The sequence below is a fragment of the Urtica dioica genome, chromosome 6 (assembly GCF_054948205.1).
Source record: "Urtica dioica subsp. dioica isolate 48M chromosome 6, U.dioica_male_clone48M_v1_H2, whole genome shotgun sequence".
NCBI lineage: Eukaryota > Viridiplantae > Streptophyta > Magnoliopsida > Rosales > Urticaceae > Urtica > Urtica dioica.
This window is the reverse complement of record NC_142761.1, coordinates 34284901-34298441: the sequence shown is the minus strand read 5'-3', so window position 1 is coordinate 34298441 and position 13541 is coordinate 34284901. Positions and strand designations below refer to the sequence as shown.

At 59.0% G+C, this 13541-nt stretch overlaps 2 protein-coding genes across 2 annotated transcripts; both read right to left on the bottom strand.

Annotated features, from left to right (window-relative positions):
* Window positions 1-329: 329 nt before the first annotated feature.
* On the bottom strand, window positions 330-836 carry LOC149393764 (uncharacterized). The gene has a single exon (XM_089618150.1). The coding sequence runs from the start codon at window positions 834-836 to the stop codon at window positions 330-332; it is 507 nt and encodes a 168-aa protein (XP_089474276.1).
* A 75-nt stretch (window positions 837-911) lies between these two features.
* LOC149393763 (uncharacterized) lies at window positions 912-5698 on the bottom strand. Its single transcript, XM_089618149.1, has 3 exons — window positions 5427-5698; window positions 1445-5039; window positions 912-1343 (listed from the first exon to the last, which is right to left on the bottom strand). The coding sequence occupies exons 1-3, from the start codon at window positions 5696-5698 to the stop codon at window positions 912-914; spliced, it is 4299 nt and encodes a 1432-aa protein (XP_089474275.1).
* Window positions 5699-13541: the final 7843 nt, after the last annotated feature.

Below are 13541 nucleotides of genomic sequence, written 5' to 3'. Positions count from 1 at the left end.
TTTAATGTCTCCTTGATAGTCTTGTTTACCGCTTCAACTTGACCATTCGCCTGTGGGTGGCGTGGCGATGAGAACGTCTTGTTAATCTTTAGTTGCTTGCATATCTCCCTGACCTTTTTGTTATCAAACTGACAGCCGTTGTCGGTGATTATGGAGGCAGGGATACCATGGCGGCAGATGATTGACCGCCACATGAAGTTGGTTGTGTTGGCTTCTGTGATTTTTGCCAAAGGTTCTGTTTCTACCCATTTGGTAAAGTAATCTATTGCTACGATTGCGTAGACTCGTTGTCCTGACGCCATGGGTAGCTTTCCGATTATGTCTACCCCTCACTTGGCGAATGGTCGAGCCACGAGGATCGGGCACAACGGTGTTGGGGGTCGTCTTGGGATGTGCGAGAAACGCTGACATTTGTCACATTTTCTAGCAAGATCGAATGCATCTTTCTTAAGTGTGGGCCAGAAGTAACCTTGTTTCAGGGCTTTCAGCGTCAGAGATTGTCCTGCGGAATGGTTTCCGCAGATTCCTTCGTGGATTTCCCTTAAGACGTAATTGGCCTCGTCCTCGTCTAAGCACCGAAGGAGCGGCTGTGAAAATCCTCTTTTGTATAGTGTGGTTCCTTGCAAAATGTACCTTTGTGCTTGGTATTTAATTCTCTTAGCTTCTGCTTTATCGGCTGGAAGGATTTCATCGCGAAGATAATCTACGACGTGCGTCATCCAGTTTGGCTTCGGATTGCCTTCAATCGCGTTAACTTCCCCTTTCTTGATTGACGGGTGCACCAAGGTTTCTACAGGTATTCTCCCGAGATTTTCGTTGTCAGCTCCAGAAGCCATCCGGGCCAGAGCGTCTGCCTCAGCATTTGAGTCACGGGGAACTTGGATGATCTCGTGCCATGAGACACTCTTTAATCAAAGTCTGGCTTCTTCGAGATACGCGACCATGTTTTCCTCTTTCGCTTGGTACTCGCCTTTGATCTGGTTGACGATAAGCAGAGAATCGCAGTAGATTTTAAGGTTAACCACCCCGAGCTTTCGAGCTATCTCGAGCCCAGCCAATAAGGCCTCGTATTCGGCCTCGTTGTTTGAGGCTTTGAATTGAAAATGGATTGCGTATTTCAATTTTTCTCCTTCTGGGTTGACAAATACAATTCCAGCTCCTGATCCGTGGATGTTGGATGCTCCGTCCACGTGGAGGCACCACATGGGCCCGTTCGGGGTAGCTTTCCTTTTCTTTGAGGCTTCTGGATTTTCAGCGTCCTTTTCGCATTGGTGGAGGTTCGCATCATACGTGAATTCAGCTATAAAGTCGGCGACAGCTTGTCCCTTGATTGCAACCCTTGGCTGGAACTCTACCCGTATTCTCCCAATTCTTGAGACCATATTGCCATCCTTGTCGAGGTCCCTTTTTGCAAGGCTTTCTTGATTGGGTATTTCGTCCTTACCATGACTTGGTGCGCTTGAAAATATGGCCGAAGTTTTCTTGCTGCCACTGTCAAAGCGAGGGCTAACTTCTCTATATCTGGGTATCGAGTTTCTGCATCTAGGAGGGCCTTGCTTATGTAGTAGATAGGCCATTGCATCCTTTCTTCTTCTCGGACGAGGACCCCGCTTACTGCTCTGGAAGACACCGAGAGATATAGGAACAGGGTCTCGCCGTCCCTCGGCTTTGCCAAGAGTGGCGGCGTGGCAAAATAAGTCTTCAGGTCTTGAAACGCTGTCTCGCATTCGTTGCTCCAGATGAAGTTATTTCCTCCTTTGATGGCCTGGAAAAAGGGTTGGCAACGGTCTGTTGCCTTGGAAACAAAACGACTTAGTGCGGCTATACGTCCAGCGAGGCTTTGGACTTCTTTTGCCCTCGTGGGGGATCTCATATCCAATAGGGCCTGGATCTTATCCGGATTAGCCTCTATCCCTCGTTGGTTGACTATGAATCCCAAGAATTTTCCAGATTCAACCCCAAACGCGCATTTGTTTGGATTCAGCTTCATCTTGTATCTTCGGAGGAGCGCGAATGTCTCCTTTAGATCGTTGACATGGTCCGGCGCCTTAAGACTCTTGACGAGCATGTCGTCGACGTAGACTTCCATAGTCTTCCCGATTTGTTTTGCGAACATTTGGTTTACTAAGCGCTGATATGTGGCTCCCGCATTTTTTAACCCAAATGGCATCACCTTGTAGCAAAAAAGCCCTCGATCAGTGGTGAATGTGGTCTTGAGTTCATCAGGTTTATGCATTCTTATTTGGTTGTATCCGGAATATGCGTCCATGAAACTCATGAGTTCGTGCCCCGCAGTAGAATCGACCAACTGATCGATTTTTGGTAGGGGAAAACAGTCTTTTGGGCACGCCTTGTTGAGGTCGGTATAGTCAATGCATATTCGCCACTTCCCATTGGGTTTCTTCACCATGACTACATTTGAAACCCATTTGGGGAACTTGGCTTCGATCAGTTTTTCTACTTCTTCGTTGATTGCGAGGTATCTTTCGGGGTTGAAAGATCTCCGTTTTTGGATCTTCCCTGCTTCTCCAGGAAGCACATTGAGATGGTGTGCAATGATCTCTGGGTTGATTCCGGGCATGTCTGCGTGTGTCCATGCAAATACATCTTTGTGCTTTCTAAGGAATGCCCCCAGCTGATCTCTTAACTCGGTAGACAGGTGCGCACCGATCTTGACAACTTGTTCGGGCTTGTCGTCATCGAGTATTACAAAGGAGAGGTCGCTTGATGCTTCCACCTTCTTAGTGTTATCTTCTTCCCTTGGGTCAAGGTCTTCAAATGTCTGGGCCTTGTGGATCTCGTTTGGAAGATCCTTTTTGATCTGGTACACAGTCTTTATCATCTCATCGCATTCTTCAGCGATACCGGATTTTCTGTCGCGTGATCCCTGGACGTAGCACATTCTTGAATCAGCCTGATTTACTTTCATTACCCCTATTCCCGATGGTGTTGGAAACTTCATGAGAAGATGGTACGTCGAGGTGATCGCGCGAAGTTTGTTGAGTGTAGGTCGGCCGATGATAATGTTGTGGGCGGAGGGACGATCTACAATCAGGAAGTCAACCAGTCGCGTGGTTTGAGCTTCTCCATTCGTTCCAAAAGTAACTGGGAGAGTGATGGTCCCTTCTGTATAGACTCGCTCCCCGGCGAACCCGAAGAGTGGAGTTTTGACTGGGATCGAGCGGATCTCACCGAGGTTCATCCGTTCGAGAGCCGTTTTGAATAGGATGTCGGCCGAGCTTCCGTTGTCAACGAGGATCCTCTTTACCATGTTGTTAGCCACTTGCGCTTTCACGACAATCGCATCATTGTGTGGGTGCATTACTCTGAGAGCTTCTTCATTAGTGAAGTGGATTGTTTCGTATGGAGTGGTTGGCCATATACTTTCGGTAAGGTTGATGTGATGGGCGTGGGCTTCTCCGGTTGCTGCCCGTGCATAACTCTTCCGCCCATTTGCGGTGTCCCCTGTTTCGGGTCCCCCAAATATGGTCGTCACAATGTTAAGCGGGGCATTTTCCGTGACCCCTTGGGCGCCGCGATCGTCGTTATCGGTGGCGGGCCCTTTTCCGCGGTCACGTTGTTTTGTTTGAGCGGCGTGTCTTCCTTCAACGACGCTTGGATTAGCGACCATCATTAGGACGAAGTCTTTTAATTTCCCGTCTTGAATGAGGTCTTCAATTTGCCTCTTGAGTTGTATGCAGTCAGCGGTGAGATGACCATGATCCTTGTGGAATTCGCAATACTTCCTTTTGTCTCTCAGGGACGGGTCCTTATACATGGGCTGCGGGTTTGTGAACATGTTCTTGTGTAACGAAAAAATTCTATCCGGTGTGGTCGTAAGTGGAGTAAAGTCCGCATTTCTTTGGAACTTTTCGACAAGCAGGGGTTGTGTGTTTGACGTATGGCGAGCGTTTGAGACTGCGACTGTTGTAGTGCGGCTCTTTTTCCTACGCGAGTCGCTGTCGAACTCGTCGTCTTCTCTTCGGCGGCTTCCCCTTTCACCAATCTTTCGACTGTCGAGATATTCGTCAACAGAGATGTGTTGAGCGGCGCGAGTGATAAGTTCTGACATGGTCGTCGGCCGCTGTTTTACTAGCGATATAAGGAAGTTTCCAGTCCTAAGTCCGTCGATGAATGCGAAAATAGAATCGTTGTCATCGTAATCGTCTACCTTGTTCGATTCTTCGATAAACCTATTCAAGTAGCGTTGAAGGGTTTCGTGGTTTCCTTGTTTGATGGTTAAGAGATATGATTTTTCTTTCTTTCGAATGCGCGATGCGGCGAAACGTGTGAGAAACTTTTCTTGGAGGTCCTCGAAGGATTGGATCGATCCCCGTTTAAGCCTTTGAAACCACTCGAATGCGGTTCCAGTGAGCATAAGACAGAATGCTTGGCACATTGTCGAGGGTGACTGTCCTGCCATCTTCATGTTTATTTGATACTGGTGGATATGGTAGAGCGGATCGGTGCTTCCATCGTAAAGTGCCATGTTGGGTGGTCGAAAATTTCCTACGACGCCTTCGGCAAGTACATTAGCAACAAATGGCGAGGCAATGCCTTCAATCATGTTTCTCACGATCGGGGTCCTGGTCTGTGCTGCCTGCAACTCCCGGATTTCCTCTCTTAACATGTTGAACATGCTGGCTACTTCATTATTCCCAGCGTGTGTAGTGACAGGTGCAAATCTGGTAGTACGTTCTCTCTCGTTCGACGCTTGATCGATCAGAGTGACATGTGCTGCAGGCGGCGTTGCCGCAATTGGTGGGGCGACCTCTTGTGCTCCGCGTGTTTCGGGGGCAGCTTGGCGCCTCGGGATCTCCCACCGAGCGTCGAGGTGGCGTCGTAGATCGACGTTAGGCTCTAGACGTCCTGGCGACCTTGTACGCCGTGGTGGAGAAAATCTCCTGACGTTTCCGCTATCTGCCACTTCTTCTTCACGTCCCAATCGATCGAAAGCAGACCTTTGCGATTCGGCTTCGATCTCTGCGACAGAGCGGGCGGTTTGTTCCCGGGCGGTTCTCCGTTCCGCCCGGCGGTGGCTGCCGATGTCTCGGATACTTGGGTCAGGGTCGTCGTCTTGTCTGCCTTCGATGTTCGCATTTAGTGTTTGCCCTTGTTCGCGCCTTTGACCCCCGGAGTTAGCGTTTTGCGGGCGTCCTCGAACTCCCGACCTCTCGGCCTCCCGGTCACGGTCTCTCGGCCAATCGGCCTCCCGGTCACGGTCTCTTTGCATCCCGGCCTCTCGCCCTCCCCGCCTCTTCACCTCTCGCCCTCCCGGCCTCTCCCGGCATCTTTGCATCCCGGCCACTCGTTCTCACGGCCCTTCGCCCTACTCGCCTCTCGCCCTTCCGATCTCTCGACCTCCCGATCTTCGCCTCCAAGCCTACCGATCTCCCGTCCTCCTTACCTACCTGCCTATCTGCTACCTGACCTCTCGACCTCCCGACCTCCTGCCTACCGGTTTACCGGCCTCTCGACCACTCGGCTTCCCGGCCTCCTGGCCTCTTCGCATCTTTGCTTCCCGGCCTCTCGGCTTCTCGGCCTCCCGGTCTCCCGATCTCCCCGTTTCTGCCTCCTGGCCTCCCGATCTCCCCGTTTCTGCCTCCTGGCCTCTCGGTCTTAGTCTCTCAATCTCTCGTTCTCCCGGCCTCTGGGCTACCTGGTCTCCTGACAGCTCGGCCTCCCCGCCTCCCGGCATCTAAGTATCCCAACCTCCCCGCCTCTCAGCCGCCTGGCCTGTAGGCCTCTCTACTTCCTGTTCTCTCAGGCTCCCGGCATCTCGGTCTCCCGGCTTCTCCCTCTCGGCCTCCCAACCTCCCGGTCTCCCGGCCTCTCGGTCTCCCAATCTCTCGGCTTCTGCCTCTCGGCCTTCCGGCCTCTCGGCTTCACAATCTCTTGGTCTCCCGGCCTCTCAGCCTCCCGGCATCTAAGCATCCCAACCTCTCCGCCTCCCAGCCGCCTGGCTTGTATGCCTCTCTGCATTCCGGCCTCTCGGTCTCCCGTCTTCTGCCTCTCGGACTCCCGACCTCTCAGCTTCGCGGCCTCCCGATCTGTTGTTCTCCCGACCTCTCGTTCTCCCAATCTCCTGGTCTCCCGGCCTCTCAGGCTCCCGGTCTCCTAGTCTCTCTGCCTCCGGGTCACTCGATCTCCCGATTCTTGGCCTCCCAGCTTTTTTGTATCCCGCCCTCTCGCCCTCCCGTCCTCTTGCCCTCCCCAGTCTCTCGACCTCCCGACATCTCGACCTCCTACAGGCCTCTCGGCTTGTTGGCCGCCCGGCCTCCTGCCTCCTGACGTCTCGTCCTCTTGGCCACCGGACATCCCGGTCGCCCAACCTCTAGGCATCATTGCCTCTCGGGCGTTCGCCTTCTCGGCCTTTCGACCTCCTCGCCTTTCGCCTTCGCGGCCTCCTCGCCTCTCGCCCTCCCGATGTCTCGGCCTCTCGACCTCCTGACATCTCGGCCTCTCGACGTCTCTCGGCTTCTCAGCCACCCGGCCTCCCAGCCTCCAGGCCTATCGGCCACCCCACCTCCTGGCCTCTAGTCCTCTCTACCTCCTGGCCACTCGGCCTACTAGTCTTTCGGCCTCTCGCACTCCCAGCCTCTCGGTCTCCCGGCATTTGCCTCCCGGTCCCCCGACTTCTGCCTCCTAGTCTCTCAGCCTCTCGGTCTCCCAATTTCACGGTTTCCCGGCCTCTCGGCATCACGGTCTCCCGGTCTCTTAACCTCATGGCCTCTCAACCTCTCGGCATCACGGTCTCCCGGTCTCTTAACCTCATGGCCTCTCAACCTCTCTGCCTCCGGACCTCCCGTTCTCTTCGCCTCCCGACATCCTGGCGTCTCGGCTTCTCGACCTCCCGGCATCTCGGCTTCTCGAACTCCCGACATCTCGGCCTCCCGGTCACGGTCTCTCGGCCACTCGGCCTCCCGGTCACGGTCTCTTTGCATCCCGGCTTCTCGCCCTACCCGCCTCCTCGCCTCTCGCCCTCCCGACCTCTCGGCCTCTCCCGGTGTCTTTGCATCCCGGCCACTCATTCTCATGGCCTCTCGCCCTACTCACCTCTCGCCCTTCCAGTATCTCGACCTCTCGTCCTCTCGCCCTCCCGGCATCTAAGCATCCCAACCTCTCCGCCTCCCAGCCGCCGGGCTTGTACGCCTCTCTGCCTTCCGGCCTCTCGGTCTCCCGGCTTCTGCCTCTCGGCCTCAAGGCCTCTCTACCTCCCGGCCTCACGTATTCTTAGCCTCCGGGTCTCTCGACCTCCCGAACTCCCGACCTCTCGATCTCTCGGCCTCTCGACCACTCGGCCTCCCGGTCACGGTCTCTCGGCCATTCGGCCTCTCGGTCACGGTCTCTTTGCATCTCGGCCTCTCGCCCTCCCCGCCTCGTCGCCTCTCGCTCTCCTGACCTCTCGGCCTCTCCCGGCGTCTTTGCATCACGGCCACTCGTTCTCACGGCCGCTCGCCCTACTCGCCTCTCGCCCTTCCGGTCTCTCGACCTCCCAATTTTCGCCTCCAAGCCTCCCGATCTCCCGTCCTCCATACCTACCTGCCTATCTTCTACCTGGCCTCTCGGCCTCCCGACCACTCGGTTTCCCGGCCTCCTGGCCTCTTCGCATCTTTGCTTCCCGGCCTCTCGGCTTCTCGGCCTCCCGGTCTCCCCATCTCCCGGTCTTCCGGCTTCTGCCTCCTGGCCTCCCAGTCTTAGTCTCCCAGCCTCTTGGTCTCTCGATCTCCCGGCCTCTGGGCGACCTGGTCTCCTGACAGCTCCGCCTCCCCGCCGCCTGGCCTCTCGGCTTCCTGCCTCCCGGCATCTAAGAATCCTAACCTCCCCGCCTCCCAGCCGCCTGGCCTGTAGGCCTCTCTACCTCTCGATCTCTCGGCCTCCTAGCCTCTCGGTCTCCCGGCTTCTGCCTCTCGACCTCCCGAGCTCCCGATCTCCTGGTCTCCCGGCCTCTCGGTCTCCCAATCTCCCGGCTTCTGCCTCTCGGTCTTCCAGCCTCTCGGCTTCATGGTCTCTTTGTCTCCCGGCCTCTCGGCCTCCCGGCATCTAAGCATCCCAACTTCTCCGCCTCCCAGCCGCTTGGCTTGTACGCCTGTCTGCCTTCTGGCCTCTCGGTCTCCCGGCTTTTGCCTCTCGGCCTCCCGACCTCTCAACTACACGGCCTCCCGATCTTTTGTTCTCCCGACCTTGTTCTCCCAATCTCTCGGTCTCCCGGCCTCTCAGGCTCCTGGTCTCCTAGTCTCGCTATCTCCCGGCCTCTCGACCTCGCGATTATTGGCCTCCTAGCTTTTTTGCATCCCGCCCTCTCATCCTCTCGCCCTCCCCGCCTCTCGGCCTCCCGGCCTCTCGGCCTCCCAGCCTCTCGGCCTATTAGCCTCCCGACCTATCGGCCTATTCGCCTACCGACCTCTCGGCCTCCTGGCCTCAAGGCCTCTCTACCTCCCGGCCTCTCGGCTTCTAAGCCTCCCGGTCTCTCGGCCTCCCGACCTCTCGACCTCCTACTTCCTCCTGACCTCTCGTCCTCCTGGCCACCGGACATCCTGGCCGTCCAACCTCCCGGCATCCTGGCCTCTCGGGTCTTCGCCCTCTCGGCCTCCCGACCACCTCGCCTCTCACCCTCTCGGCATTTCGGCCTCCTGGTCTCTCGACCTCCCCGCCTCCCGACATCCCTGCCTCCTGGACTCTAGGCCTCTTGTCTTCCATCCTTTCAGCTTCTCGGCTTCCCCCTCCAAGCTTCTAGCTCTTTCGGCCTCCCGACCTCCCGTCATCCTAGCCTCCCAGCCTCTCGGCCTCCTGGTCTCACGACCTCCCCGCCTCCCGACATTCCTGCCTCCTGGACTCTAGGCCTCTTGTCTCCCATCCTTTCAGCTTCTCAGCTTCTCCTCCAAGCTTCTAGATCTTTCGGCCTCTCGTCATCCTAGCCTCCCAGCCTCTCGGCCTCCCGGCCTCTCGCCCTCACGGCCACCCGGCCTTTCGCTCTACCTGCCTCTCAGACTTTCGCCCTCTCGGCCTCCTGACCTATCGGCTTCTCGCCCTTTCGCCCTCCCGGCCTCTTGGCTTTTCGCCCTACTGGCCTCCTTGCCTCTCGTCCTCCTCGCCTCTTACCCTCTCAACCTCCTAGACTATCGATTTCTCGGCCTCCTACACTCCCGACCTCTAGACGTCCTTGCCTCCCGGCCTCATTATCTCCTGGCCTCTCGGCCTCCCGACCTCCCGAACCCTCGGCCTCCTGGCCTCCTTGCCTCCCAGCCTCCAGGCCTCGCTGCCTCCCGACCTCCTGGTCTCTCAGCCTCGCAGACACTCAACGTCCCGGCTTCCTGGCCTCCTGACTGCATCATGGCCTTCCGACCTCCCGTCCTCTCCGCTTCCTGGTCTCGTGGCCTTTGGGCCTCCTAGCCTCCCGACCTCCAGGCCCCCCGATCTCTTGGTCTCTTATCCTCCTAGCCTCTCGGCCTCTCAGCCTCGATACCTCTCGGCCGCCTAACCTCTCGGCCTCCTGGGCTCCTTGCTTCCCAGTCTCCAGGCCTCTCGGCCTCCCGATCTCCCCGCCCCCCGACCTCCCGGTCTCCAGGCCTCTCGGCCTCCCGAGCTCTCAGCCCCTCGATTTCCGGACTCCTGGCCTCCTTGCCTCCCGGCCTACAGGCCTCTCGGCCTCCTGACCTCCTTCTCTCTCGGCGCTCGACCACCCGACCTCCTTGTCTCTTGGCGCTCGGCCACTCAACGTCTCGGCCTCCCTGCCTTTTGGCCTCTCGGTCTCTCGGCTTCTGCCTCCTGGCCTCTCATCCTCTCGGTCTCCCGATCACCCGGTCTCCCAGCCCAGCCTCTGGGTCACCCGATCTCCGACCTCTCGCCCTCCCGGCCTCCCGGCATCTAAGCATCCAAACCTCCCCGCCTCCCAACAACCTGGCTTGTAGGTCTCTCTGCCTCCCGGCCTCTCGGTCTCCCTGCTTCTGCCTCTCGGCCTCCCAGCCTCTCGGCCATCTGGCCTCTTTGCTTCCCCGCCTCTCGGCCTCTCAATTTCTCAATCTCCCGGCATCTCGGCCTCCCGGTCTCTCTACCTTCCGGAATCTCGGACTCCTGACATCTCGACCTCCAGACCTTTCGGTCTCTCGGCCACTTTGTATTCCGCCCTCTCGCCCTTCCGCCTCGCGGCCTCTCGTCTTCCTCGCCTCTCGCCCTCCCGTCCTCCCAAACTCCTGGCCTCCTCGCCTCCCAGCCTTCGGTCTCTGGGCCTCCCGACCACTCGGCCTCCTGGCCTCTCTGCCACCCGGACTCTCGGCCTCCCTACCTCCTGGCCTCTAGGCCTCTTTACAACTCGGCCTCTCGGCCTCTTTACATCCCGATCTCCCGATTTCTCGGCCTCTCGGCCGCTTTACATGACAGCCTATCGCACTCCCCGCATCTCGTCCTCTCGGTCTCCCGATTGCCGGCCTTTCGGCCTCCCGACCACTCGGCTTCCCGGCCTCCTGGCCTCTTCGTCTCTTTGCTTCTCGGCCTCTCGGCTTCTTGGCCTCCCGGTCTTAGTCTCCCAGCCTCTCGGTCTCCCGATCTCCCGGCCTCTGGGCCACCTGGTCTCCTGACATCTCGGTCTCCCGGCCTCCCCACCTCTCGGCCTCCCCGCCTACCGGTCTCTCGACCTCTCAGTCTCCCGGCTTCTGCCTCCTGGCCTTTCGGCATCTCGACCTCACGACTTCTCAACCTACCGGTCTCCCAACCTCTCGGTCTCCCGGCCTCTCGGACTCTCGGTCTACTTGCCACCCGGCCTCCCAGCCTCCCGGCCTATCGGCCTCCCCGTCTCCTGACCTCTAGGCCTCTCTGCCTCCCGGCCTCTCGGCCTACCGGCTTCCCGTTCTCTCGGCATCTCAGTCTCCCGGTCTCCCGACTTCTGCCTCTCGGCATCCCAGCCTCTCGGCCTCTCGGTCTCCCAATCTCCCAGACTCTCAGCCTCTCGGCCTCCCGATCTCCCGGGTTCTTTACCTCCCGGTATCTCGACCTCTCGGCCTCCGAACCTCCCGTTCTCTCGGCTTCTCGACCTCCCGACCTCTCGTCCTCCCGGTCGCGGTCTCTTTGCATCCCGGCCTCTTGCTCTCCCCGCCTCCCGGCCTCCTCGCCTCTCGCCCTCCAGACCTCTAGGCCTCTCCCGGCGTCTTTGCATCCCGGCATCTCGGCCTCGCGACCTCTCGTTCTCCCGGTCTCTCGCCCTACTCGACTCTCACCCTCCTGGCTAGGGGTGGCAATTTGGGCCGTACACGAGACACGACACGGTTACGACACAATGTAAATGGGTTTGGGTCGACCTAAAATGGATCTGGGTTCATCTGTGTCGAACACGATTAAGTAACGGGTGAACACTACACGAACACGACAACCCATTGGGACCTAATTAGACACGAATATTAAATGCCTCCCAGTCTCCCGACCTCTCGGTCTCCCGGCTCCTGCCTCCTGGCCTCTCGGCTTCTCAACCTCCCGGTCTCCCGGCCTCTCGGACTCCTGGTCTACTGGCCACCCGGCCCCCCAGCCTCCCGGCCTATCGGCCTCCCCGCCTCCTGACCTCTAGGTCTCTCTGCCTCCCAACCTCTCAGCCTACCGGCCTCCCGGTCTCTCGGCCTCTCGGTCTCCCGGCTTCTGCCTCCCGGCCTCCCAGCCTCTCGGCCTCTCGGTCTCCAAATCTCCCGGTCTCTCGACCTCCCGGCATCTCGACCTCCCGACCTCTCAACCTCTCGGCCTCCCCGCATACCAGCCTATCGGCTTCCTGACCACTCGGTTTCCCGGCCACCTGGCCTCTTCGCCTATTTGCTTCCCGGCCTCTCAATCTCTCAATCTCCCGGCCTCTCGGCCTCCCGGTCTCTCTACCTCCCGGCCTCTCGACCTCCCGACCTCTCGGCCTCCGAACCTCCCGTTCTTTCGGCCTCTCGACCTCTCGGCCTCCCAGTCGCGGTCTCTTCGCATCCCGGCCTCTTAGCCGCTCCCTGCGTCTTTGCATACCAGTCTCCCGACCTCTCGTTCTCCCGGCCTCTCCCAATACTCGCCTCTCACCCTCCCGAACTCCCGACCTTCGCCTCCAAGCCTCCGGATCTCTCGTCCTCCCCGCCTCTCGGTCTCCCGGCCTCCCCACCTCTCGGCCTCCCCGCCTACCGGTCTCCCGACCTCTCAGGCTTCTCAACCTTCTGGCCTCAACGCCTCTCTGCATCATGGACTCTCTGCCTCCCGTTCTCCCGGCCACTCGGTCTCCCGGCTTCTACCTCCCGACCTCTCGGTCTCCCGGCTTGTGCCTCCCGGCCTCCCAGCCTCTCGGCCTCTCGGTCTCCAAATCTCCCGGTCTCTCGGCCTCCCGGTCTCCCGGTCTCTCGACCTCCTGGCATCTCGACCTCCTGACCTCTCGGCCTCCCGGTCTCTTTGCATCCCGTCCTCTCGCCATTCGTTTTCACGGCCTCTCGCCCTACTCGCATCTCGCCCTTCCGGTCTCTCGACCTCCAGACCTTCGCCTCCAAGGCTCCCGATCTCCCGCCCTCCCTACCTACCGGTGTATCTGCTTCCTAGCCTCTCGGCCTCCCGACCTCTCGGCATTCGCCTCTAAGCCTCCCGACCTCCCGGCCTCCCCGCATACCAGCCTATCGGTCTCCTGACCACTCGGTTTCTCGGCCACCTGGCCTCTTCGCCTCTTTGCTTCTCGGCCTCTCGGCCTCTTAATCTCTCAATCTCCCGGCCTCCCGGTCTCTCTACCTCCCGGCCTCTCGGCCTCCGGACCTCCCAATCTTTCAGCCTCCCGACCTCTCGGCCTCTCTCGGCCTCGCAGTCGCGGTCTCTTCGCATCCCGGCCTCTTAGCCGCTCCCTGCGTCTTTGCATACCAGTCTCCCGACCTCTCGTTCTCCCGGCCTCTCCCACTACTCGTCTCTCACCCTCCCGACCTCCCGACCTTCGCCTCCAAGCCTCCGGATCTCCCGTCCTCCCCGCATCTCGGTCTCCCGGCCTCCCCGCCTCACGGCCTCCCCGCCTATCGATCTCTCAGGCTTCTCAGCCTTCTGACCTCAACGCCTGTCTGCATCACGGACTCTCGCCTTCTCGGCCTCCCAATCTCCCGGCTTCTGCCTCCTAGCCTCCGGCCTAGCGGTATCCCAGCCTCTCGATCTCCCGGTCTCCTGGCCTCTCGAACTCTCGGTCTACTGGCCACCCGGCCTCCCAACCTCCCGACCTATCGGCCTCCCCGCCTCCTGACCTCTAGGCCTCTCTGCCTCCCGGCCTCTCAGCCTACCGGCCTCCCGTTCTCTCAGCCTCTCGATCTCCCGGTCTCCCGGCTTCTGCCTCCCGGCATCCCTACCTCTCGGCCTCTCGTTCTCCCGATTTCCCAGACTCCCGTCCTATCGGCCTCCCGGTCTCCCAGGTTCTATACCTCCCGGCATCTCGAGCTACTGACCTCTCGGCCTCCAAACCTCCCGTTCTCTCGGTCTCCCGGCCTCTCAACTTCTCGAACTCCCGACATCTCGTCCTCCCGGATGCGGTCTCTTTGCATCCCAACCTCTAGCCATCCCCGCCTCCCGGC

Coding starts and splice junctions, on each gene's coding strand:
- LOC149393764 (XM_089618150.1), bottom strand. CDS start 836: ATGGCTTCTGGAGCTGACAACGAAAATCTCGGGAGAATACCTGTAGAA.
- LOC149393763 (XM_089618149.1), bottom strand. CDS start 5,698: ATGCCGGGAGGCGGGGAGGCCGAGCTGTCAGGAGACCAGGTAGCCCAG. Junction 5,040..5,426: donor TCGGGAGGTCGAGAGGTCAG/GTAGCAGATAGG, acceptor AGACATCGGCAG/CCACCGCCGGGCGGAACGGA. Junction 1,344..1,444: donor TTCAAGCGCACCAAGTCATG/GTAAGGACGAAA, acceptor GTAGAGTTCCAG/CCAAGGGTTGCAATCAAGGG.